At 38.2% G+C, this 26,411-nt stretch overlaps 4 protein-coding genes across 8 annotated transcripts; 2 read left to right on the top strand and 2 right to left on the bottom strand.

Moving 5' to 3' along the window:
• Positions 1-333: 333 nt before the first annotated feature.
• nup107 (nucleoporin 107) lies at positions 334-6,210 on the bottom strand. The gene is made up of 27 exons (XM_033989015.2): positions 6,117-6,210; positions 5,785-5,867; positions 5,536-5,625; positions 5,357-5,451; positions 5,147-5,282; positions 4,967-5,070; positions 4,778-4,893; positions 4,658-4,706; positions 4,417-4,488; positions 4,217-4,305; positions 4,069-4,144; positions 3,886-3,999; positions 3,556-3,646; positions 3,363-3,442; positions 3,152-3,211; positions 2,927-3,072; positions 2,801-2,849; positions 2,662-2,731; positions 2,468-2,583; positions 2,155-2,344; positions 1,983-2,089; positions 1,492-1,594; positions 1,260-1,417; positions 1,055-1,180; positions 856-969; positions 592-759; positions 334-513 (listed from the first exon to the last, which is right to left on the bottom strand). The coding sequence occupies exons 1-27, from the start codon at positions 6,152-6,154 to the stop codon at positions 406-408; spliced, it is 2,748 nt and encodes a 915-aa protein (XP_033844906.1). The 5' UTR covers positions 6,155-6,210; the 3' UTR covers positions 334-405.
• A 400-nt stretch (positions 6,211-6,610) lies between these two features.
• Positions 6,611-9,324, top strand: slc35e3 (solute carrier family 35 member E3). 2 transcript variants are annotated; one of them, XM_033989023.2, is made up of 8 exons: positions 6,611-6,872; positions 7,159-7,606; positions 7,690-7,800; positions 7,878-7,937; positions 8,191-8,289; positions 8,365-8,447; positions 8,527-8,611; positions 8,688-9,324. In XM_033989023.2, the coding sequence occupies exons 2-8, from the start codon at positions 7,205-7,207 to the stop codon at positions 8,787-8,789; spliced, it is 942 nt and encodes a 313-aa protein (XP_033844914.1). In that variant the 5' UTR covers positions 6,611-6,872; positions 7,159-7,204; the 3' UTR covers positions 8,790-9,324. The 2 variants fall into 2 exon arrangements, with proteins under 2 accessions (XP_033844914.1, XP_055087536.1); XM_055231561.1 differs by having other exon boundaries at positions 6,679-6,728; positions 8,688-9,186.
• Positions 9,325-9,408: 84 nt separating this feature from the next.
• Positions 9,409-19,308, top strand: upf2 (UPF2 regulator of nonsense mediated mRNA decay). Of its 3 annotated transcripts, none has more exons than XM_055231449.1 (21): positions 9,409-9,488; positions 9,977-10,327; positions 10,451-11,230; positions 11,308-11,468; positions 11,575-11,766; positions 11,835-11,981; positions 12,543-12,646; positions 12,717-12,802; positions 12,918-13,026; positions 13,129-13,242; positions 13,315-13,431; positions 13,543-13,932; positions 14,043-14,318; positions 14,525-14,708; positions 15,287-15,435; positions 15,639-15,743; positions 15,882-15,980; positions 16,065-16,235; positions 17,441-17,582; positions 17,854-17,974; positions 18,533-19,308. In XM_055231449.1, exons 2-21 carry the CDS (start codon positions 9,978-9,980, stop codon positions 18,540-18,542), a joined length of 3,807 nt encoding a protein of 1,268 aa, XP_055087424.1. In that variant the 5' UTR covers positions 9,409-9,488; position 9,977; the 3' UTR covers positions 18,543-19,308. The 3 variants fall into 3 exon arrangements, with proteins under 3 accessions (XP_055087424.1, XP_033844905.1, XP_033844904.1); XM_033989014.2 differs by having other exon boundaries at positions 16,062-16,235; positions 18,536-19,308; XM_033989013.2 differs by having other exon boundaries at positions 16,062-16,235.
• Positions 19,309-20,678: 1,370 nt separating this feature from the next.
• On the bottom strand, positions 20,679-25,795 carry LOC117391513 (proline and serine-rich protein 2). 2 transcript variants are annotated; one of them, XM_033989332.2, is made up of 4 exons: positions 25,684-25,795; positions 25,364-25,466; positions 23,586-23,850; positions 20,679-23,515 (listed from the first exon to the last, which is right to left on the bottom strand). In XM_033989332.2, the coding sequence occupies exons 2-4, from the start codon at positions 25,433-25,435 to the stop codon at positions 21,960-21,962; spliced, it is 1,893 nt and encodes a 630-aa protein (XP_033845223.1). In that variant the 5' UTR covers positions 25,436-25,466; positions 25,684-25,795; the 3' UTR covers positions 20,679-21,959. The 2 variants fall into 2 exon arrangements, with proteins under 2 accessions (XP_033845223.1, XP_055087423.1); XM_055231448.1 differs by lacking the exon at positions 25,684-25,795 and adding an exon at positions 25,151-25,262 and having other exon boundaries at positions 20,685-23,515; positions 25,364-25,472.
• Positions 25,796-26,411: the final 616 nt, after the last annotated feature.

The raw sequence follows: 26,411 nt of genomic DNA, 5'->3' as shown, positions 1-26,411 counted from the left end.
TGGCAAAATCATGAAGGCGACAGCTTCATAATATTGAACATAATTATGATTGATGGTAACTGTGCAGCCAACCCAGTATCATGACGTAGCAAAGGTGACATTACATTATTTTAGGATGCTAGAATACTACAACAGGCATAATTTCAATTATTTTCGTTGTGTAATAATGTAACAAACACATTTGATAATGGGCGTTATAAAAATACAAATAACTAAACTGAACGTTAAATGCCTTTTCCAATGGATTATTTAATTTGAAAATATAATTTTCATCTCTATACAACCAGTACTGTTGCCTCATTGCCCATTGTTAAAAAATACATTATTCTTGTTGTAACATGAAACACTCAGTTTATTATTTTTTTTTATATACACAAATATAAGAACAACATACGAAAAGCACATTCAGGACTGCAATTCATAGCCAAGAGGATCAAATCCACGGTCCAGCAATGACAGTGAGGACTCTCGCAACTTTTGAAGGAACCGTCTTAACTCCTCTTTGGAGAAAACCTTAGAAAAAACAGGAGAGGAAAAAAAACAATGTAATATCAGCGTTAATTAATAAATAAAAAGTGATTAATTTCTAACCTGGTAAAGGCTATGTTGATCAGAGGAGATAATGTCAGCTAGTCTTAGAGCCTCTTGATGCCTGGAGGAGTTCTGTAACACGCTAAGCAACAAGAAACTCAAACGAGGAAGGCAGAGAGAACGCAGTGTCGCCATCTCGTGGCTTCGCTCTGAATCTTGTTCCACATCCTTAAAACAATTGACAAAGAATTGCATTTACAAAACTAGGCGCATAATGTATGTTGAACTTGTCCTGTAATACAAAGTATGTTATGCTGTAAAAACCTGTCGACAGTCGACCATCCATCCTCCATCAACAAATAACAGCACATTGTAGATTCTTTCTTTCACATCTTCAGTTAGAACATCCAGGCGACAAGACCAAGCAGTTAGTGCAGCCTTTAGGAGAGACAATACATCACAATGAAGTAGACTTTGCACGTATTCTATGCACAGTTGCTTTTGAGTAAATAGTTGTAACTACCTGGTATTCTTTCTCCCTCATTTCATTTGCCACTTTCTCAGTGAATTTGGCCTCTGGGGCAGGTGCTGGCTTTTGGGGAGCAGAGCTACTATGACTGAACCAGTCAGTAAATGCTTCATGAGCTTCCTGTTATAAAAATCAACAACAAACATGTTAAAAGAGTCATCATTTGTGACATTATTAGTTAAGTTCATATGGAACTAACCAGGTAGGCTCTAATGCACAGGTGTTCTCTGATGGCATTCTCATCTTCAGCCGGCATTGTTGCATCACTGACTGCCATCCACTGGCTGTAAATCTTTTTCATTGAATCCTCCGGAACTTTAGAGAACACTGCTTTGGCACCATCATGCTTCTGCAGAGCTAACACCCAAGACACAAAGTCATAAGAAATGTGAGATTTAACTTTGTACCTAAAAGTCTAATCAGGTCCATACCCAGAAATTTCCTCATGATGGCATTGGACTGCTTTAGGGCCTCAGCTCGGTGTGCAGGATCAAACAGAAGCCAGTCAATGACATCAATCTTCTTTTGATCCTCCTGTTGAGAGCGTCATAGCATTTCACTCATGTTTATCTTGATATGTTGATAAATTAGAAGGGTTAGATATTGACAAGAAATTTTTCTCTCTTACACACACACAATATATGTGTGTGTAATATATATATATATATATATATATATATATATATATATATATATAAAAATAAAGGAAAAGAGTAATAATAGCTAATATGAGAATAATAATAATAGTTGGCAATTGGGGTCAATTTGAAGGTAGAAAAGACACACATCGAAAAGTTTGGGTTGTAAAAAAGTTCTCTTTTAGCAACATCTTTTTGGTTGACTTCTGAGAGAAGTCATGATTAGTAGATGCTGACACATGTAGGCAAGCTGTCCATTTGCCTACAACTATTGATGGGCATACCTTTGTTGTTCCAGTGTCCAATGTTTGGCTGTGATGAGTAAATTCAGTTTCATCTCTCTCCCTCACATTTTCAACCACAAGTTTAGTAATTGCAGTAACATCCAGGCCTGAAAAACAAAGTATTATTTTTGTATCCTGTCATGTTCAAGTGGCTTATCAGAGAACAGCTTACCTGAATCAGTGCCAAGTTCAAGGCAGCGAGGTCTAAGCTCTGGTTGTGTGATGGTTTCCAAAAATGAAGCATACTGCACTGTGGCAAGGTCAGATGGGAGTTGGCTAACATAGCTAGCCACAAGCTCAATTTGCTGATCGTGAATCAGCAGGGACACATAAGACGTCAGCACATTCACACACACCTCCTCCTAAGAAATATCAGTAAAATATCATTGTTAGAGTGCACAATGAGAGATGTCTGTATGGTTAAGATCATTGTGTTTAGTGGTTGTAGCAGAACAAGTTTTAAATTAATTAGCTTTGTACTGTACCTTAAGTGCTAATCCGAGAGAACGGAAAAATAAAATGACATGGGTCATAAAACGCAGCAGATGAGAGGGTAGGGGTTTGACAGCATTCAGCCATTCAGAAAACTCATCTAAAAGACCTAACAAGAGACATTTTCACTTGTTAAAAAGTTTTCTTATGAGAAATAAATTAATGCTCAGTGAAAATAAAGACAAACCATCCAAATCTCCAAGGATGATAAACTTCTGAATAATGTGGTAATGCTCTTTCGTCTCCTCCAGAACCCTCTGTTCAAAGAAACACATGAACAGTTTTGGCAAGTGTCAAGTTTGAAAAAGCTTTTATGAAAAATTTACCTTGGATTCAGAGGCTTGAAGTTCTTCAAATACCTTTTCCATTGTCCAACTGACAAAAAGAGAAGAGAATTAACTTTATAAAATTGAGTGCAAATTATTGTCATTAGTCTATTAATCTATACATACTTTGCCTCAAGGTATTCACGTGGCAACGTCTCGACCTCCTGATGAGACATGCCTGATGATATCAATTCTTTTTCAACCAATGAGTCAACCATCACTCTGAAGTGTGCCCAAACATAATCTTCCCAGGACTCACACACTGCCAGGAGCTAAAAGTAAAGCATATTTTTAATAGATGATGTTAAAATGAAACACCAATTCTTTTTATTCAAATTTAAGATGCATTACTGGTTTCAAATTTCCGCTTAGGCTGGCATAGATTGCTTTCTCATATCTGTTTATTTGCTCCTATAAAAAAAAAATAAAAAAAATTAAATGGCATAAAATGATTTGAATATAGCATACTGAGAAATGTATTGCTCATGAAAATAATTGGAAATTAAGTTAAAAAAAAAAAAAAAAATGTGTGATAGATTGAATGAAATGCCCATTACAATACCTCTTCAGCCATCCTCCAGCAACATGCCTTCCAGATACCTCTTTGGGGATTTCCCTCAACAGGCTGGAGTTCTAGATTAACTAGAATTTATAGATAATATTGCAGTACTTATAGTTGTTGAAAAGAACCACAAAACTATTGCTGTAGGTGTAGTGACAACATAATTTAGTAGTACATAGTTTTAATATAATACCTGAGGTGAGGTTTGGGTCATGGTAAAGCTTCCAGCCCTCCAATGTTGCTGCTCGCCAAGCCTGACCACAACGCTTACACAGCCTTTGAGCCTAACACACGAAAAAGGGGACATTGCACCCAGATCAGATTAAAGCCTACATCATCGCCATCAATTTTGGATTTTCTATCCATGAGTTTCAGAGTAATGAAGGGGAACTGTTGTAACAGCAACTGACAATCTTTACTGTGCAAAAGCTCATGAATCAGGAAACTGAAGCGTGTATCTCTCATTAGTTGTGTTGTATAAAGTCTACACACAATATGTAGTTGTTACCATTTGTCTTCATACCTCGTCAGTCATTCCTGCTCTAATGAGAGTGAACAAGTTCTTGAGCAGTCGAGCATCATCTTCTCTGTCCAGGTCAGCTAGAGGGCGTTGCTGACGGAAAGGGGCGTCTGGATCCTGATGAAACATGCAAATAACTCAAATATATGAACGCACAATTTATTTAATACCAATACCATGTCTTACCAGCTCAGTAACTAGAGGAACAGTCAATGCTGTACCACTTTTTCGCCTCATCTTTAACGCATGGAGTGTGTTCTCCCTGAGGTGTTGAAAGATTTTGGTGGTTGTAGTGACATACCATGATGTTTTTACAACACAAAAATAAACTTACCAACAGACATTCTTTGCATAATATTCAATATTGTCAGAAAAGTCTCCAATTTGATCTTTGGCGATGCTTTCTAACCAATCAACCACAAGCTGTAATGAAAAAAAACTCATTACACTGAACCATTGAGCAGACATTTCTTCAAAAATGTTGCACATGTTTTAATAAAAGAAAAAAGTAAGACCCCAGTCTTGACTCTATACCTGACTTTGTCGTATTATAGCATCTCTCTGAAACAGCTGTTGAACCACAACTTTTTCACTCTCATTGGGAGCCTAAAAAGACATTACTAGACCTTACTAGAGTACATAGGCATACAAAAAGTATGTGCTTTGACCATAATCATTTCTGGGGGTTGCAAAAACCAGGTTGAAAATTACAAGCAGTGGTCAGTCAGTTACAAAAAAATATAAAAAATCTTCAAAATCATAGAAAGTTTCTTACACCTATATCCATCAAGATGTCATCTTCAAGAGCCAACTGGACCCGATCTCTGATGAAACAAACAATGCAATGGTGGTAATTTATTTTAAAAGATATAGGATTTGGTAGAGCTCAACATACTTGTAGAGTGAGTTAATAAGCCTCCAGGTACAATTTTCTTGTTGCAGCAGCCACCTTACGCCTGCTGTTTTACTGTTCTGACCTGCTCGGAGGACCACAGACTGAAGCACATCCACCTGCAGCAGTAAAATATTAGTGGTGCACTACTAACAAAATATACTGAACATCCATGTGCACAAAAACTATAACCTTGTTCTGACATAGGGCTTGATAATCCTCCAACAGGTCAAATACTGCAGACAAAGAATGTTTCTGGAAGGAACCGAGGAAATCGGAAAATAGACTGACAGCAGCTGAAAACAAACACATTGTATTATAAAAGTAACCCAAAAAAAACAAAACACTCACTTCACAGTAGAGTACATTTACCTGTCTCTCCAGGGTCATCCTCCTTTAGCAGGGCAGAGCTAAGATTTGTAATGTCATCTGTGAAAAAACTACTGTTTTCCAATCCAGACCCAGGGGAGATGTACATGCTGTTGGTCCAATCACTGTCATCTAAATTCTAAAAATTCAACACAGTTTTTTGTTTGAGTCTGGATAATCATCTTTCTCTTAATTATGTTGTATTTGCCTTACCAGGCTGCTGAGGACACCTCTTGGGGTGTGTGTGTATCGTGGAGTACGACCTCCAGGAGCCAAAATGGAAGAAACATCTGGGACCCTAGGAGTTACTTGAAGAAGAAAAACAAAACAAAAAAAAACAATTACTGAAGATAGTGGATACAAAAATAATATGCTATGGGTTTAAGACGTACCTGCCTGCCTAAACAAAGAGGCTGGGGTATTTTTCAAAAGGGAACGAGCTGGCGTTACTGTTGAAGCAATAGGACTGCCAGGGGATGGAACTAAACGACCACTCAGGAAAATTAAACACCAGCACCAAATACTGTTTCAGTCAAAATAATGCATGAGTTTCCTATTTAATTAATATACACCAGTATCTATATGGCACCATTAATATTCAATCATAACAGGTTGATGAGATACAATACATTTAAGGATACAGGCAACCTTTTTTCTTCTCCTGCGTGCAGCAACTGTCACTTCATCATCTCGCACCACTGGAGAAGGCAGCTCATTCTGACCCCTAAAGACCACAAAATAAAATATAACCGCGTTAAACAAGAGGGCATCCTTATAACTGCAAAGCTAACATGTATAAGAGTTTAGCAGCAGCGGTATTAGCATAGTTAGCACAACCTAGCTAAAATCAAGCGCGTACTCTGACATGAAATAGTCTGATGTCCATTATAATAAGAACACACATGCCACTTACAGCTACGGAAGTAACTGTGCTTAAAACGGGAATTATAGTATTGTTTGTTAGTGTTTTTACCAGTCCATTTTGTCAGTTCCCGCTTCACGAGGTTTCATACGCCGCCTTCTTCGCTTTTGTTAAACATACTCAACAGCGCCATCCGGTGGACTACTTCCTCCTCCTCTTCTTCTTCTTCTTTTGATGAATTTCTGGCAGGCATTATGCTGCACTACACCGTTCTTGTGCTGGTGGGAATTTACAGTGCTCTTTATAACGGCGAAATGTGCTTCTCTACAATGACAACCTCAATAACGTCCAACTTCATAGTTTACTTTCTGCCCTGTAACACCCCCACCCACTTCTGCCTCTTTCTGCTCCGGTGGACTGTACGTTAAACCGTCATAAAGAATTATACAAACTAGGTGCAGCTCGAAAGGAAAAAATAAAATTAATTATAAATAGTTTAACTTCAACCATGCCTCACTTTACTAGTCATAACTGGGTTTTATTTTTTGTTTAATTCTATCAGTGTTATTGAGAGTAATATAACCAATGCAGAAGAGGGCACTGTTGCACAAAGCACGCAAGTTAAGCGGCGTCAGCATGAGCACAGAGGAAATACAGGGAGGTTTACTGAGGACTTGATGAACCCCAGAGCCCAACTACAGAGCACACTCTCACAGCCGAAACGTATTTAAGATTGCAGCAAAGAGATTTACATTTCCTTTGTTTTGTGAGGCATATGTTGGAAAAAATATACGAGTGTTGTTCCCAGCAATCAGTTTCTGCAATGGAAGAGGGGAAACTGGTCGGGTAAAGGCATGAAGACCCCAGGTAGGAACAATCAAGTCCATTGAGTGGATGAAATAGCCCCTTGTCGTAAGAAGTTGAGACGTTAATACAGGAAAAATACACAACTGGGAAACCGTTATTTTTCTTGATGCTTAAAACAGAATATAGCTCAAGTTAACTGATTCTTTTTTTATCCCATGATTGTAGTGAGTTTTTTCATAACTTGTGTCGCTCTGCTTACAGTTTTATATACTAGTGTAAATTGTGAAAGTAAATATAATAAAATTGCTTGTTTATATGGCTTGTCTTGTTATGTTTTTCATTTTAGCATGAAGACACAACAGTCGAAGTGAAATTCATTTGGAAACAGAACCATGGCTGAAGGGATGATGCATTTCTCTGCCAACAAGCGACTTATTACTGGCCTATTGGTCAACTTGCTCTCTTCAATCTGCATAGTCTTCATCAACAAGTGGATATATGTTCATTATGGCTTCCCTAACATGACTTTGACCTTGGTTCACTTTGTGATCACTTGGCTAGGACTTTACATGTGTCAGAAAATGGACATTTTCTCTCCAAAGAGCCTTCCAATACGCAGAATAGTGTGGTTAGCGTTAAGCTTTTGTGGCTTTGTGGCCTTCACCAACCTTTCCTTGCAGAACAACTCAATTGGAACATATCAGTTGGCTAAGGCTATGACTACACCTGTCATCATCCTGATTCAGACCACCTACTACAAGAAGACTTTCTCCACAAAGATTAAACTGACTTTGGTTTGTTCAAACAGAATCCATCATTATTGTTCTTCAGTATAAAACAAACCAAATAAACAATGTTGAACCCTTTTGTTCACTAGGTGCCTATAACGCTGGGTGTAATACTAAATTCATACTATGATGTGAGGTTCAATTTGCTCGGGACAGTGTTTGCCTCTCTGGGTGTTCTGGTGACCTCACTGTACCAAGTGGTAAGTAAATTAAGTAAATTATGCTATGGTTCATGATGATTTAAAATGAGTATGTCAAGCATCTTTTTCTTTCCTAGTGGGTGGGAGCTAAACAACATGAGCTCCAGGTGAACTCCATGCAGCTCTTGTACTACCAGGTAAAATGAGAAATCTAGATTTTAAAATATGCATACATGTAGTTTATCAAAATACCCCTTACGGCATCACAAATGCAGACTGACAGTTAAATTAATGGATGTCAATTTTAAAAGCAAGTTGTAGAATTGTAAGTATATATAATATAATGTATCATATAATATAATGTATCATATAATGATAATATTTTTCACAACAAAATGATCATTTATTATTAATATATATTTACCAATTTTGTTTTGCATTGATTGTTAGGCGCCATTGTCATCAGCCTTTTTGATCTGCATTATTCCATTGTTTGAGCCAATTACCGGTGAAGGGGGGATATTTGGACCCTGGTCACTACCTGCATTGGTACCATTTCACTGTTTACGTTTGAAATGGATACATATGTTCGCCTATAATCATTGTTGCCTTTATCTTGCCTAGGCAACAGTTCTGCTTTCTGGTGTGGTGGCATTTCTTGTCAACCTTTCCATCTACTGGATCATTGGAAACACTTCAGCTGTCACGTATCCTTTATTCATTCAAGAAAGCACTTTTAATTGTATTTCTCTTTTTTGCAGCTATATTTCTTAACATAATTTTAAGTTACAATATGTTTGGTCATTTTAAATTCTGCATTACTTTGGTTGGAGGTTATGTGCTTTTTCAAGATCCACTGTCAGTCAACCAGGTCAGTACTACTGCAGTCTTATTCATGTTATATCAAATATATTTTTAACTGCTATCTCTCACTGTATTGTTATCAGGCACTTGGAATCCTTTGCACTCTGGCTGGTATTCTCTCCTATACACATATAAAGCTCACCGAACAAGAAGAAGGGAAAAGTCGCTTGGCTCAGAGGCCTTAGCTTGAAACCCAAGACAAGGATGAATACAATGGACCTCTACCGTTTGATGCCTAATGCTTTCCTCTCCTATCAGAGAAAATCAGTTTTGTACAGTTCTAACATTAGTTACCTTATAGTCTACTTAAAGCAAAATGAAAATCTGCTTGATTTGGTCAGTGCTTTGGTTTGGTAGGTTGAGGTATATTCATGATTAAATAGGTGAATGTGGAGACTGTGGACATCTGCAAGATATTGAGTTCGATTAAAATGTCAATATATATTTGAAAATGTTATCCAGCTTTAAGTTGTATTTGTGTGCCAGGACCTGTTTTATATGACGCAAGAGTGATAACCATAATGGTAACCTTTATTTCTGACTTTTTAAAATGACAATTTTGCCAATGCCAACAAATTTCACAATGTTTACTGTAATAAGCTTAAGGTTATTTAAATTCTGTATTTTTTCACTGCCAAGCTAGATTAGGTTTTAAATACAAATTCTAAACTTGTGCCTTCTCGATGTTTTAATATGCTTTTAATAAAGGTAATAGGCTTTAAAAAACAAACAAACAAACAAACAAACAAAACTAACTACTGATATAGCCCACATTAGATATGAGCATGAGCGTTTTCCGCCTCACATCGGAATTTAGACAGGCATTTTTATAGTCGTTTTTAGGGTCCTTTGGTTTTCAACTGATGTTTTGCTACGAAAAGAAGGTAAACTGCTTTTCTCAGTGGCTGTTCATTTTGACATTACAAGGGCATGAACAAATTCAGTTGGGGTATAATGCTGTATAATTGTATTCGAGAACGTGACTAGGTTTTATATAATATTTTCGGGCTGTCAAAACGTGTGTTTACATCATGGTTTGCTTACGGAAGTAGCCTAGCGGTTATTCCAAGAGGCTTGCTATCGAAGCTAATGCTAATGCTAAACGTGTTGTTAATTGTGCGTTTTTCTTCACTGTTCTCAATTTCTTAAAGTCGTGTTTAAGATATCTACCAGTAATAGCAATGTTCTTGTTTGTACAGTATTTTATTTTATTTGGATTGGATGCAAACATACTTTTAAATTTTAAATTAAGGTGAAGATAACGTACGTAACATTTATATAATAATAACTAAAAGCGTCTTAAACAGTTAGCGTTAATATCTCTCAAAAGTTTTTTTATTCACGGTAAAGACATGTTTATTTAATCTTACAGTATGCCTGCTGAAGGCAAGCGCTTAGCGAACATGGATGAGAAAGAATTTCCCTTCAGTAACAAGGATAGAGAAGGAGAGAGGAGAGGTACACCTCGAGACAAAGCAAAGGAAGAGACTAAAATGAGCGCTAAAAAGGACGGTGGCAAAGAGGAGAAGCGAAAACGCATTGAAGAGGAGAAGAAAAAGAAGGAGGAAAAAGAGCGTAAGAAAAAAGAGGAGGAGAAACAAAAGGCTGAAGAGGAGCTGAAGAAGAGAGAGGAGGAGGAGAGGAGACAACAAGAGGAGCACGAGAAGAAGCTTCAAGAGGAGGAAAGCAAACGACAGCGTGAAGAGGAGGCAGCCCTTGTGAAGTGAGTCATTGAACATATATTGTACAATATTCTAATGCTATAATTTATACTGTAATGTAATTCACAATTCTGACTCAATTATAACAACTAAATTTGTATTAATATGTGTATTAATTCCTAAAGGGAGAAAGAAGAGTGTCACCAACTACACCAGGAAGCTTGGGAGCGGCATCAGTGCAGGAAGGAGTTGCGTAGCAAAAATCAAAGTGCCCAAGATGGTCGTCCTGAAGAGGCCTTTTTCAGTCGGCTGGATTCTAGTCTCAAAAAGAATACAGCGTTTGTCAAAAAACTGCGGACACTTACTGAACAGCAACGTGACTCTCTCTCCAATGACTTTGCCTCTCTCAACCTTAGCAAATATATTGGAGAGGCAGTGAGCTCTGTTGTAGAGGCAAAACTTAAGATTTCGGATGTGGGCTGTGCTGTTCATCTATGCTCACTGTTTCACCAGCGGTATGCAGAGTTTGCACCATTATTGTTGCAGTCTTGGAAAAAGCACTTTGAGGCTAGGAAAGAGGATAAGACACCTAATGTCAGTAAACTGCGCACAGACCTGCGCTTTATTGCAGAGCTCACCATTGTTGGACTCTTCACTGACAAGGAAGGCCTTCTGCTTATTTATGAACAACTGAAAAACATCATCAACACTGACCGGGAGACTCACACTCATGTGTCAGTTATCATAAGCTTCTGCAAACATTGTGGAGATGACGTAGCAGGCCTAGTACCTCGAAAAGTTAAAGTGGCTGCAGAAAAATATAGTCTAGCATTTCCTCGAAGTGAGATAATCAGCACAGAAAAACAACAGCCTTTTCAGAACCTTTTGCGGGAATACTTTACATCACTTGCCAAGCACCTAAAGAAGGACCACAGGGAACTACAGAACATTGAGAGACAGAACCGGTCAGTTTAGATCTACCAAAAAATACAATCGCCCAGATTTATCATATTTAACTAAATGTGACCCTTTTCCTTTCTAGACGAATTCTACATTCTAAAGGAGAATTGAGTGAGGACCGACACAAACAGTATGAGGAATTTGCAACTTCCTACCAAAAGCTGTTGGCCAATACTCAGTCTTTAGCTGATCTGCTTGATGAAAATATGCCAGAGTTACCCCAAGACAAGACCGTGCAAGAGGGTAAAACCTTAGACTTCATTATTTCTTCTGAATATATGTCAATAGCTGCTCTTTACTAATTAATTGGTCTGTTGGTTGAAGTTAACTTCACATTGTGTTTTTATAGAGCATGGGCCTGGGATTGACATTTTTACTCCTGGAAAGCCTGGAGAGTATGACCTAGAAGGGGGTATATGGGAGGATGAAGATGCCCGAAACTTTTATGAAAACTTAGTGGACTTGAAAGCATTTGTCCCAGCCATCCTCTTCAAAGACAATGAGAAAACAAATCAGGGAAAAGACAAAGATGATGCTCGAGGTACTCTTTGCTATGATGTCACTGCTTTTATAGACACAGTTGCCTTGTATCTTAACACTGTTTTATAGATGGCAGAGAGGGAAAGGATACCACCACTGCAGAGGAGCTGGAGCTAGAATTGGAGGCTCTGGATATCGCAGATGAACCTCTTGAACTGGAGGGGCCTGAAGAGGCAGAAAATGAAGAACTGGCCAAAAAGCTAATGGATGACCAAGGTAAAGTTACTGTGATGTGTACCCATGAAAAACCATACAACCACAAATCAGCTTGTCTTAGTTTCTCCTTTACCAAAGCAGACCACGTGCAGCTGTGTCATGTCAAGAGATAACGTAACTTCTAACTAGTTTTTCCTCATTATTACATCAAAATAACACAGGAAACCTACCGTAATATTTTGTACACTTTAGCTTTGTTTAGGTCAAATTGAGTAAAAATCTTAATTCACTGGCTCTTTGAGATTTAACAACAAATGTACTGAAAAATATAATCATACACCACATTCACAGATGGCATGGTGGAGGAAATGTCCAAACACACAATGTATTGGCATCGAACAGTTTTGAGTCATTTTGGTGGATGTACACTAATCACTTAGTGTCTTTATTAACTGAGGTGTATGCCATGTATTTAAGTAATAATATTGACCCTGTCTAAAGACAAGCAAAAGGCAAAGAAATGCGCATGCCAGTGAGGGACAGAGGAGCTGCATGGATCAGTAAGAAAGATGGGTTGTGTTGTAAATTGCTCATTTAAATTCTCAATGTTTTCAACTTTAGAACAAGAAGATGAGGAGGCCAACACAGGCTCACACTTGAAGCTCATTGTAGATGCTTTTATCCAACAGCTTCCCAACTGTGTGAACAGAGACCTCATTGATAAGGTGACATATCATTGTGAGGGCAGTTTTGCCTTGTTTCTTACCTTCTTATATGTTAAACTTTTGTTTTTAGGCTGCCATGGACTTCTGCATGAACATGAACACCAAGGCTAACAGGAGGAAACTGGTGCGAGCTTTATTTACAGTTCCTCGACAAAGGTATTCAATATACTGTATAAATTATGCATTTAGTTTTTACATGAGTTTGATACTGGTTGTCAAAACACAACCACGACCTCCGTATTTCAAGTGACTGACAGGAAAATCATTTCAGGCTTGATTTACTACCATTTTACTCTCGCTTGGTGGCCACTCTTCATCCCTGTATGTCAGATGTGGCTGAGGACCTTTGTTCCATGCTAAAGGGGGACTTCAGATTTCATGTAAGAATTTAGCAAAAACAGTCATTTTACATTAGATTCTCCTCAATGTCAGTATAACTATATTAATGTGTAATAAAATTTTAAATATAATTATTTTTTTAGATTCGTAAGAAGGACCAGATAAATATCGAAACTAAAAACAAAACTGTCAGATTCATTGGGGAACTGGCCAAGTTCAAAATGTTTTCAAAAACAGACACACTTCAGTGTCTTAAGGTGGGTATTCCATAAATATAGTCTTAATGAAAGGGTAACCACTTTCTGCACTTAATTATTGTTTGCAAATAGATGTTGCTCTCAGATTTCACTCATCACCACATTGAAATGGCATGCACACTGCTGGAGACCTGTGGGCGGTTCCTCTTCAGGTCACCAGACTCTCACCTGCGCACTAGTGTCCTCCTGGTTTGTATTTTTAACTATAGCCAGTATAATCCAAGAAATTGCACTGAATAGAAATTATTTTAATGATCAATGTAATATAAATACAATTTTAACTTTTAACAATTATTTTAGGAACAAATGATGCGTAAGAAACAAGCTCAGCACTTGGATGCTCGTTACGTAACAATGGTGGAAAATGCTTACTACTACTGTAACCCCCCCCCAATTGAGAAAGCGGTAAAGAAAAAGAGGCCTCCACTGCAGGAATACATCCGCAAGCTACTGTACAAGGATTTGTCCAAGGTGACCACTGAGAAGGTTTTAAGGCAGATGCGAAAGCTGCCCTGGCAGGATCCTGAGATCAAGAGCTACTTGATCTGTTGCATGGTCAACATTTGGAATGTCAAATACAACAGTATCCACTGTGTGGCCAATCTGTTGGCGGGACTTGTGGCTTACCAAGAAGATGTGGGTATCCATGTGGTGGATGGAGTCCTAGAGGACATCCGACTGGGGATGGAGGTAAAGAAGCTCATCAACCAACATAGTTACCAATACAGCACTTTACTGTAGTTTTTTTTTTCTGTTTTCTTATCATATGTGAGTAAGAGTAATATGACTTCTTATTGCAGGTCAATCAACCAAAGTTCAACCAACGTCGCATTAGCAGCGCCAAGTTTCTTGGTGAACTTTATAACTACCGCATGGTAGAGTCTGCTGTAATTTTCCGTACCCTGTTCTCCTTCATATGCTTCGGAGTAAATCAAGATGGTACGTCCAGTCCATTAGATCCCCCTGACCACCTGTTCCGCATCCGCCTTGTTTGCACTTTGCTTGACACCTGTGGTCAATACTTTGATCGAGGGTCTAGCAAAAAGAAGTTGGACTGTTTCCTCATATATTTTCAAGTAAGACTTGTTAACTTGTTTTTTTTTTTTGCATGCATTATCTTGTCTAAAATAAAAAATATGGAGTTCAGTTGCATTATAACTCCACTAGGGGGTGCCAGGGTCGTAATTAAATGTACTGTTCCTTTTACATTCTGGCTTGGAACAATTAAGTGATCAGGTGTGTGTGTGTGTGTGTGTGTGTTTGTGTTTTTTTTTTATTGCAGAGGTACATTTGGTGGAAGAAGAGCATGGATGTTTGGACCAAAGATCACCTGTTTCCCATCGACATTGACTACATGATCACTGACACTCTAGAACTACTGCGACCCAAAATGACACTCTGTAGCTCCCTGGAAGAGGCCAGCAAGCAGGTTGTTGATTTAGAAAAGGAGGTGCTCATCAAATTAGGTAAGGACATGCCAGTCCACTTTATCCGGTTTATAATGATGGAATGTGAAATGGGATAGTGTTTTAGTTTGTGTAGTCTGATTGTTCCTGCTTAGCAGCATTCCTTTATGCATTTGTGTAGCATTACGCTTCTGTCTACAGCTGTCAGGCAGGTTTATCTTTCGCACATTCCTCCCACTTAGACTCATAGCTACCTAAATCAAAGAATTTTAATTATTATATTCATAACACTTCCATTACACAAAGTTTCGGCCTTCGACAATCAAAGACCGTGAGAGCTCCTAAGGCATTCCTTAGCTACCACACCGGCTTGATCAGCCATCTTTACGCTGCCTGCCCAATTTAAATTGTTTTGCTGTCGTCATCGTCTGGCAGTCAAGCTGTTGTTGTGTTTGCGTATTAACTTTGCGGGCCACTTCTAAGAAAATGGCAACATGCATTCAAAAAGATATTCATTGCTTGCTATACTTGTTTCTCTCTGCAAGTATGAGGCATTTACCTCATATAAATATTAGTTTTATGTTTATTAAAATACTTGTTGATATTTATTAAGTTTGACTTGATCTGTGCTTTGTAAGGTATGGCCATGGAGACGGACGGTCGCTCCAGCGCTATGAGTGAAGCTGATGCTCTTGATGAAGAGGATGATGATGACGATGAAGAGGGAGGCGCAGAGACAGAGGAGCAGTCCGGCAACGAAAGTGAAATGAATGAACAGGAAGAAGATGTGAGTTTTGTTGATGCTGTGATGTCAAATACCAATATTCACACGTATTGAATGTTATCTCTTTCTATAAATTTCAATTAGCCTCTAGTTATGACTTTGTCCTTTTAACAAATTTAGCTTAGGACCAGTTGTTTTAAGATGGAGTGGAACAAATTTAACATAACGATTTAACTATTTAATTCATTTTCATTTTCTGAATACAGGAGGGGTCGGATAATGACGACGAGGAACATGAAGAGGAGGATGAGGAGAACACAGACTACCAGACAGATTCTAACAAAGAAAATGAGACTGATGAAGACAACAATGTAATAGGAATATTTGTATATCGCTTTATTGTTACTTTTAGTTTATTTAATAGAGAGATTTCCATGATGAATGACCACATGTATTTAATTTTCATTCATTTCTGTTCTGATCGGTCAATCTGAATTGGCTGTTTGTAGGAGGTGACCATCCGTGGTGGAGGACTAAAACATGTGGCCTGTGCTGAAGATGAGGACTTCATACAGGCTCTGGATAAGATGATGCTGGAGAACCTTCAAGTATAATCTAGATATGATACTTAAGTCCATCTAAAAAAATCTGCTAAAAAAAACAAACAAAACATTTCTCTTTTATTGCAGCAGCGTAGTGGTGAGTCAGTGAAAGTGCACCAGTTGGATGTGGCCATTCCCCTCCAGTTGAAGAGCCAGTTAAAAAAGGGTGGTGCTGGGCAACCATGCATTGGAGATGGAGACACTGACATATCTGACACCATGCAATTTGTCATGCTCACACGCAAAGGCAATAAGCAGCAGGTAATGTTCTGTATTATTAACGTTGTTTGTCATGTTACTTTTTAAAGTTCTCAAAAATGGTTATTTACATTTGCAGTAATAGTTTTAAGGCAGACCTATTATGCAAAATCAATTTTTTTAGAGCTTTTAACCATGTTTTAGTTGTTTCCCCTCACCATTTACTCACCTAAAGTCATATTTGGAGTGATTTGTGCATGTTTGAGCAATCTTTAATTGCTTATTTTTAAGACATCATATTGCCGATCAACCCTCATTTTGACCTCCACCCGCGTATGCCCACCACTCTCTACTTACTTTGTTCTCCAATTTTACACATATAGAATTCTGCAGCTTTGCATAGTAATTTTGTTAAAATATGTGTAAAAAAAATCTGCTACTCGCTTGCATGATGTGTAGCTATCCATTGGAGGTGCCGACAACTTCACGACTCTTTCTTGTGATGAGGTTTGTGGTGACGTCAGCTCCCATTTGGCATGGCAGTTTTCCAATGTGGAAGTCATTTATCATGAATGTTTGATTTAAAATGTGCAAATTATAACATAGTAATACACGAGTTATAGATTATAACTATATAGCAGATACAAGCAAAATATGTGTAGATTTTTTTTTAAATGTAATTATTGTACTCTGAAATAAATTTATACAACTATAGGATATAAAGGTGTGGTAGTATCTTGTATGCACATAGTATTATAGCACATATTAACTTCTTACTTCTACTTGTCTGTCATCCATGCTTATGTTATAGAGTGTAACTGCTCTTTTCATGCCACTATTCAGATCCTTTTTATAGGTTGAGGCTATAATTAATTGGATTAGGGTCATAAATGGTGTTGTCATTAAAGTTCCTGAAACACTCAAGTGTGTGTTTCCATGTGTGTATTGAGGCACACTTGGGGCTGGACTTTGTGGTCTGAAGGCTGATGCTGGCTCATGTGCCTTTGGGCGTGTCCAACTTTCTGGCTCTGCTTTGAGGTTTGATGTAATGTCGAGTCGTCTGTATAAAGGACAGCCGCCAAATATGCTGGGGCAAGCATAGAAACTTCTGACCAGTTTGGTTTGTTTTTATGCAAGATCCATAAAAACTATATTTTACAATACATTATAACTGTTTTTGACTAGATTCCCATTTCCAGCAAAAGTACAATAAATTGTAAAATAAATAAGTGTTTATATGTTTAAGTTATGTTTCTCTGTGTTAATAGTACAAGGTCCTGAACGTACCCCTGTCATCCCACCTCGCGGCAAACCACTTCAACCAGCAGCAGGCAGAGCAAGAGGAACGCATGAGAATGAAGAAACTCACCTTGGATATTAATGAAAGACAGGAGCAGGAAGACTACCAGGGTAATCTATGCTTTATCATAGCACTTTTCACTGCTACGCTCTAAAGGAACTCACAGGAATATCATACTCAAATAACAAGAAAAATTTGGAAAAAACTTCTTGACCATACTTGACACTTGATACTTGAACTTGACCATATTGCATAAGTGTTACAACATCAAGCTGCACTGTTCCATGACTATACCTGTATTATTTATAGACAACTAGGGATCTTCTCAAAACGCTTTATTGTATGTGTGATATTTTTGTGAAATATTTCTGCTTGTCACAGAAATGATGCAGTCCTTGGCTCAGCGTCCCGCCCAGGCAAACACCAACAGAGAGCGCAGGCCTCGCTATCAGCACCCAAAAGGGGCTCCCAATGCAGACCTCATCTTCAAAACAGGGGGAAGGTGAGACCCCAGCCCTGATAGTTGACCATTCTAGTCTATCTATGATGTACATGAGGGAAGATTTAATTGTATATTGCCATTTGACATCCTCTGTTTAAACAGAATCAAATTGGAAAGGAAGGAAAAGCAAGAAAGGCAAGAAAGACAGGCAAAGCAAGACAGAAAAGTCAAGCAGCAGAGAAACCATACATTTGTCTTGGACTAGGTCAGGGCAGCGCAGTGTGTGATGTTTCAGTATCCTTTAGCAAGCCTTGCTCAAAGATGAACTTCTTGCAATCTTCCACGGAGGAAGGAAGGTTGTTCAGTTTACACATTAAAATAAATTAAGCAGTTAAATGAAAACAGTTTGTATCCTTTCTTGTTCTGATCAGATAGGCAAGGTGTTCTTGTACTTACAATTTTCAGACATAGCCTACTCTGTAGCAGATTTATTGTTGTATTTTTTTTGTCAAGCTAAAACCTTTTTTATCATTTATTTTCTAGTCTATGCAAGAAAGAAGGATCAATGTGATTTTGCACATCTTAAGACTACAGTAAATGTTTTACTCTGTCCTTCAGGAGACGTTGACTTGGGTCTGGGTCCAGGCTGATTGAATAAGCGAGTAGAAGAAGGAACAGGTAAAAAAGCAAGATCGGAAATAACCGGTCTGAGCAGGAAACAAGTCTTCTGGTCTTCCACTGAATCAGGATGAGGCCTAAACACTTTGGAGCCTGAAGAGGAGGACCAAACCAGGACTGCCGGTCTGGGGTTCAGAGGTCGGACACAGGTGGCAGGCGTCTTTTCTTTTTTGTCTGTTAGCAAAGTGGAGAGTAGCACAGCAGCTTGCAGATGCAATGCTGTCCAGAACAGACATGTTTAATATTGAACAACTAACAGCAAGATGGACAAGATCCCTGTCTACCTTTCATGCAAATGCTGAAATGTCTCATTTTTGGGAATAGTGGATAAGACAAAGTCATTAAGGCAAAAAGTGTGGTACAGCTTGAAAAGTCAGCACACGTTTTAATTATAAATCCAAACTTGATGTGTTTTGGAAAGAAAATTTATTAACCTGGTTGTCTGATAATAAGTTGGAGAGAAGAAGAGAGACTCTCCTGAAAGTATCTGTATTTTGTGGCACTTTTTTACATACACATTGTCCATAAACTTAAAGATTTACATAGTATCCTAAATATCAAACTCTAGACATGATTGGAAAAGTATAACGTGACTGTTTTTGTTAATACTCTTGGTGTATGGTGATAACAGTTGAGTTTTGTTATGGATATGAATAATATTTGTCACTGTTAGTGCCATATAACACAAATCAATAAATTAAACCACACATCACTAACTGCCTCTCTTATCTTTGAGAAGAATTTGATTCGCATTTAATTTTTCAAAGGAGTGTTTTATTTAACAGCCAATCATTACATTAGAAATATTATGCTTTTCAGGTATTCAGTAATAAACTATAACATGCACAGATCAATATTTTATATTTTGTTCAATGAAAAATGCAATATTGATCAAAAATGACAATAATAGAAACCTATCCATGGACTAGTGATTAGTCTCACCTCTTCATAGTGGCCTTTGACCATAGCAAGTAGAACGTTTTTAATTACAGTGTTTGTATTGTTTAAAAATGGCTATGTGTCATTTTCAACCACTACATGTTTGAGCCAGAGTCAGAATTTTTTTGAATTATCTCAAGTAAATGCAGAGCAGTGAGCAGTGACAGGGGGTAGGTGAAAGCAGACATTTCTGAGCATTCAAGCCTCAAAAGGAGGATTATACAAGTTTACTCAATCGTATATAAATCAATCCAGATACATCTCTCAGTAAGATAATTATGAAGGAACATAATATGTCCCCTTTAAGATCTTTACTTCGTTTGTATTTTGAACCATATACAAACTATTATAATTATGTATTGCTACAGATAATATGAAGAAATTGTCATGTTGTCAGCTATGTAATGGTACATTGTTAGGTGACTCAAGAAGTTCAACATTTTATTCTTAACATTTGGCTGCATTTGCAATATTTGGCGAAAACTTTAATTTTGTATTTTTCCGATAGTTTCGCAACGGGTTTATGTAAGGTAAAGCATGGTTAATTAAGTCTTTTTTATAGGAAAGAAGGCATGAAAAACTTATGACAAATTTGGCAAATATGTGCGCCTTACACTTGTTGTGATAATTACTATATCGACTTATCGTTCAATATATGAAAGATGTAATGATATTTTTTGTGGGGCAATATTTGTAGTGTGTACTTTTTCTTTGCACTCCTGGGAGATTTTTGGTTATTTTTTGGCTATACGGTAAGATTTGAGCCATAAATGGTTGAATTAATAACTTGACTCATTACAGATGCAAACTAAGTACTCAAGTGTTTGTTTCTGCTATTTATTTATTGTAGCTCATGTTTTTTTTTTAAATATTGTAGATCTAGAATACATTTTGTGGTTTAAATCTGCTCTTGGGTTATTGTGTCAGTGGTATAAATTAGTTTCAGTATTAGTTTACTGTCTATATTTACTTCAGCAATATATTGCACTTCAAAATTTGTTTTTCTATTATTTGTGTCAGGCCTAGTGTGCCTTTTGTAAAGGTTTCTAACTGGGAGAAATATTATCCAAGTGTAGCCAATCATTAAACACACTTCATTCATTACATTCCAGAGTTTTTTTTCAAAGGAAACAATTACAAGAGAGTTGTATTGTTCAGTTTAATAATTAACAAAAATCAACATACATATTGCATTAAGTGGATTTGTATAGTAAATTATGTAGTACAAACTTATGGAAAATAAACAACAGCAATCTCCCTTTGTCCCAGTCCCATCATTTATATGTCTTTGCAGATTAAGATTTAGTAAAACATATGCAATAGTATGTACGTACCATTAGATACTTCAAAATGCCTGTAGATAAAACTACAGAAACCCAGAGTCTGTAAACAAAAAAGCCATTCACTCAGTAAGTGCAAAAATACTGCACCACCTATGTGAAATTTACTTCAAAATAACTGTAGGTAACTACAGAAGCCGGAGTCATGATACACAGTAAACATTCACTCATTAAAAAGTAGGTTCAACTCAGAACTCAATGACAAAAAACACTAGTACAACTAGAATACAAGCATTCCAGCAGAAATGCACCAAAGTATTTCTAGATACTGTGGTTTTAGTGCTTCTGTTTTGTACAATGCCCATCCCAAACGAGTAGCTTTAAAGTGTTCCCTCTGCATAGTAAAAAACCCCAAAAAACTAGCCATTCCACAGTCTGTGGTTTGTCGATGTGTAAAAATATCCTGCTTCGACAATTCACATCTAGAAATCCCACAAAAAATATGCCTTACACAATGTACATTTTACACAATTACAGAAATATTACAGAATTGTACAGAAATATAGAAATATTTTTCAAAATTTAAATGACAAAGCATGTTTCTTGGCTCCTTACAGAAAGTACACTTTTTTACCATTTTGTCACATTGAAACAAAATACCCTTTTCACCAATACCCGAAAAGGTAAACTACTGCAACTAACAAAACTATACCCATCCAAAATTTTACAAAAAGTATGTCTTGTAACATGTTATAGAAACATTTTGCAGCCACCATTCTCTTACATTTGTTCATATTGTTCACTTTAAGTGTCTTGGTTAAATATTTTAAATACCCTATCAAAAAAGGCATAAACATAAATATTATTTAAAAATACAAATACATGAGACTTGGGAAAACAGCAGCATTTGATTAACATTAACATTTTTTATCTGTACAAATGCAGAGTCTACTGTAGGATGAATGTGTAAAGTGTGCTGTTCCGACATTGTATCAGTGTCTCAGAACAAGCTGTGCAAGTCCATCTGATTAGTTTCCATTCCTCTGTAAAGAAGGTCTCTTTCCTGCCACACCTCACACATTTTTGCTCTGAAGATTCGTACCAGAGAGTCTGGTTTGGCAGGTGTAGATGATAAACAAACAAATGAATCAGTCTTTTAAAAGCCCAAGTTTCTTCAACGCCTCTTTCCGTGATTCCTCTGACGCCCCCTTACCTGAAAACTGCACCGTGATTCCCTGTGGTCTGAACAATGAACCAGTCCGTCGCTTATTATCAGGTGACAGAGCCCGCTGTGGGGGCTTCGGCACCGCGGTGGGCCCGTGGTAGGAGTGCCGTGGAGGTCTTGGTGCTGGAGTTGGAGCTGGTGGTTTGACAGTCCTGGAGGAACCTTCTGATGGGCGATTAGCACTGCCTGAGGGGTTGAACATTCGTGTTTTTCCTCCATAGTTGTTTGATTCTGTGGGAGCATTTTCAGAGTGTTGTGTTTGACTCTTGTCTATGTGTGAGCTAAGAATGTCTGGGAGGTCTCTTCTTGAAGCAGGCACAGGGATGGGAGTCATAACCTTAGATTTTCCTCCATAAGAGTTGAACTCAGTTGGGGCTGCCAGAATGGGTGAAAGACTTTTGGGTTCAGGGCTTACAGGAGAGGGTGGCAGTTCACTCTTAAAGGATGCAGTGGGGTTCAACACAATAGATTTCCCTCCATAGCTGTTAAACTCTGCTGAAGTTTCCGCTTGTGTTGCAGGAGGAGGAGGAGGAGGAAAGTAGTTTTGAGAGTAGGCTGGTGGAGAGTATTTGGTTTCAAAACCTCTGTGAGAATCTGGTAAAGGGGCATCTGGTTTTCTGTAGCTCAAAAGTGGTGATCTAGGACTGGTTTCAGGGAGCTTGATGTTTGTGGATACGGCCGCAGGTCTACTACGTTCCTGTGGTCTACTACTTGGTGGGGTACCAGGGTCCCGGATGGTAGTTGGGAGTACTACATTTGGAGCAATACTAATTTCTGAATGTTTGCTGCTGGCAAGAACATGTGGGGGATTACTAGTGCTGGTAGATGCTTCAGGAAGATTGTTTTTCTCTACATTTGTAGTGCTTGCCCCTCCACCAACAAGGGGTTCTAGAGGGGTGCTAGGAAGTGGCATACCCCCTGACGAAGCACGGTTCCTTGCAAGTCCTAATTTTGACAATGCCTCCATGCGAGATTTTTCAGGTGTAGGATCTCTGAAAGACATACTACGAGTTGGGCTGTTTGTTTCTGTCTGATCTTGTTGAAGATCTTCTTGGAGTAAAGGGTGTGTAGTCCCAGAGAGGTTTGCTAGCATTTGTGCCCTTCTCTCCTCAATGTTAATGTTGGCCAGTGATGAGTTCTGCTGTTCTCTGTTCCCAAGAATCACACTGATGTTAGCAGGATAGCGTGCAGGCTTGGTGGTGGTGGGAGGACCTTGCTTATTGGAGCTGGTTGACTTGTCAAATTCAGAGCTTCGCCGTCGAAGTAGAGATGATGCACTCAGCACCGTGCTTCCTCCAGTCTGGGTTTCTGCAATCTTCTGAGCAATCAGAACTGGAGTCGGGATGCTGCCAGGGGGGTGGTACACTGGGTGACTGTCTGGAAGTGAAGGGTTGTATTCTGTCAAGGGCAAAGAATCTGGGTCACTGCGAGGTTTCACCTCAAAGTGGCTCTCTGGGGATAGAACCAGACTTTGGAAATCTGAAAGAAAAATATCAATCAAAACAGACGTTTTGGTGAAGGGTTGCATTGAATCTGACAAATAAGATACCTGGATTAGTGGGGGTGAAGGCTGTGTTTTTGGTCTCCACTAGGTCTGGTTTTGGCCGAACCAAGTCTATAATATCCTGGTCTTTTGGGTTGGAACGGCAATTAGGCCCTGATTTGGAGGCACCATCTACTACTGAATTGTTGAAGGCTTGCATTTGGGGCCTCAGCTCGTCTTCCTCCAGACTCTGCTCCAGGGAATCGATGGTCTTCTCAAAGAAGTGGAGGATTTCCTGTTCCTCTTGGCTCAAGAACTTCAGCTCATCATTCTGTACACAACAGGTGTCACTCAAGTTTATTATTCAATTCAAATGTTAATATCCTGTAATGTAATAATGTTCAAACGTTTAAGAAAGTACAGTTTAGCCATTCAAATGTTCTCCTAATGTTGTGTATGTTTGCTGGCAGTTTTTAATATAATAAGATAAATAATTATTACTTTAGAGATTTTCATTTAGAACACAACTTATTTATGTTTCAATTTGCTGTACTTTAGGTAAGGGATATTTTCCTAGTAAAAATCTTCCTATCCCATACAGGGCCCAAGTGTACTGCGTGAACACTGACCTGTTTGTTCCTGCATCCCAGCCCTCATAGGTTCATTCCCACCCTATTTATAGCCCAAACAGCCTTCTCTTCTATTAGAAGATGACCCCTCCCACTCCTCTCCTCATCTTTACTTCACCTCCTCAGCTACCTGTCCAGCCTCAGACAGAGCGACCACTGAGAACTCACACAATGGGCTATCCTGTAACTGCATGCAGGTTGATTTTGAGACTCAATTCTGAGGCTATAAGATTGAGATTAGGTTTACAGTGGCATTGGTGACATGTAAGGAGAAAATTAATTTAATAAAAAGGATATTTAAGAAACTTTTTGTTTGACTGTACAAAGCTGCTTATTTGAGCCATTTCAAGGTGATGGCCATCCTTTAGTGGTTAAAATAGTCTGTGTTTATGGCTGATGATGTTCACTGCAGGGTTTGTTTTGCTTTTACACGCAAATACACAAACACACCTGCAACAACACCCAACTGAAACCAATGTCAGATAGACAGGAATACATAGGTTTCAGCTGAGGTGAATGATGCCTATTGTGCAGAAACAGCTCTGGACCTAAAAGACTGCAGCTCGACCGGTTTCTCTGTTGTGTTGATAATAAATGTCATCCCCAAGGCACTCGCAAGGATCCAGTTTTGAAGCAAGTGTCATTTACTGACAGTCATAATGACCCAGCACACTCTACAAACACATGGAGGAGCATCTTTCATGGTAGACAATAAACAATAGATGTAAAAGATGTATTTATAGTATACTCATTGCAATCTCTAAAAAACTGCACATTTTACTTTTTAAATGTAACCCACAATTTTACAGTATATGCCTACTGTGCTTTGATAAATTGATTGGTAAGTCTAGTGAGTTAGTTGAGTGAGTTTTGTCACATGGTTATATAGCACAAACAAACCAAAATTAAAATGGATGAATTATGTTGAAAGTCAATTAATCCACTTTAATTTGGTAGACAATTAAGCCTTAATACTTTAATTAATGCTCAAGAAATAGTTACCTGATATACCCCATATCCTTTCAAGAGTTGTGAAACTTTTTTTGCTCAATGTAGGCCTACTTTGTACTGTGCCATCATCAAATATTACAGCTTATATGATGTTAATGTCAATCTGTAAATGTATTAATAAATATAATTAATATAATGTATTCAGCTCATAGTAGACAAAGATAAAAAAGGAAAAAGAAATATCAAAGTAAATTCCATACTCACTCCAGGGTTGTGACCTGTTGCCTCATTTGTCCCAAACTGTAGCCTGGTACTGGTCTTCATGTGGACATCCATGACCAATGGTTAGATGACAGCTATCATATTTCTGAAGAATACAAGTGTCATCCTGCATAGTTAACATTTAAGTCAACGTAAAAAGCATAAAAACGAGCAGCATGCATGTAGTTGAAGGACAGATGCTAATCAAACAGACCCACTAGCCTTAAATAATTTTGGCCCATTATTTTACTACTATTGAATATTTTAGGCATATGTATCCTAATTAGTACGCCCGTTAGATTAATGTAAAATGTTTTACTTACCAAAAGCTCTATCCGGCTGACATTTTAAAAGTATAACCAAGACTGCTGAGTTATAGATATTAAGAGTTTTTAAAAATCCGGAGCTGCAGATGTGACAGGTTTTGTGCGCAATGAGGAGAGCGACACGTTGAGCGTCTATTAAATCCTCGAGCCCGCCCAGAGACGTCACGTAGGCGTGCGCGAGAAGACAGCGTGCGGTTTCACTCAGGTGTGCGGCGGTCATGTAAAAGTGACACATTCACAAAATATCCAACACACCCATTACAGTTTCATGTAATGCTAATCTCATCTATTGAGTTATACACTGCCACGTGCCATAAAAGGAAGGCCCTGGGTTTGTGGGTTTGTTGTGACGATAGATTGGTCCCTACTGTAATATTTTGTCGCCACCAAAAGGCCATTGCCAAAATCGCAATCTCGAGGGCCTATTCCGATCGATCTGACCGATTTTCTTGACCTCGTTTCTTAGTCGTTTCAAATCAGCTCAATTCATGTTAGTGTTACCAATGAAATAATATTTTTTGAGCGAGATAAAAGTCTGTACGCGGGTTGTTTTTTTTTTTTGCGTGTATTAGAAGTGTTGCTTCTTCAAAATTCAGATTTTAGTATGCATTCATTAAAAAAACAAACAAAAAAAACCGTCATTGTTAACCCACTAAAATGTCAATGACCAAGATCCTTTAACGGCCCCCCTGTTGTATTTCCTGGCTGTTCCACATGGGGGCGGT

This window comes from Periophthalmus magnuspinnatus, chromosome 23 (assembly GCF_009829125.3).
Source record: "Periophthalmus magnuspinnatus isolate fPerMag1 chromosome 23, fPerMag1.2.pri, whole genome shotgun sequence".
NCBI classification, from domain to species: domain Eukaryota; kingdom Metazoa; phylum Chordata; class Actinopteri; order Gobiiformes; family Gobiidae; genus Periophthalmus; species Periophthalmus magnuspinnatus.
Note: the sequence above shows the minus strand (reverse complement) of the source record. Positions and strands in the feature narration are given on the sequence as shown.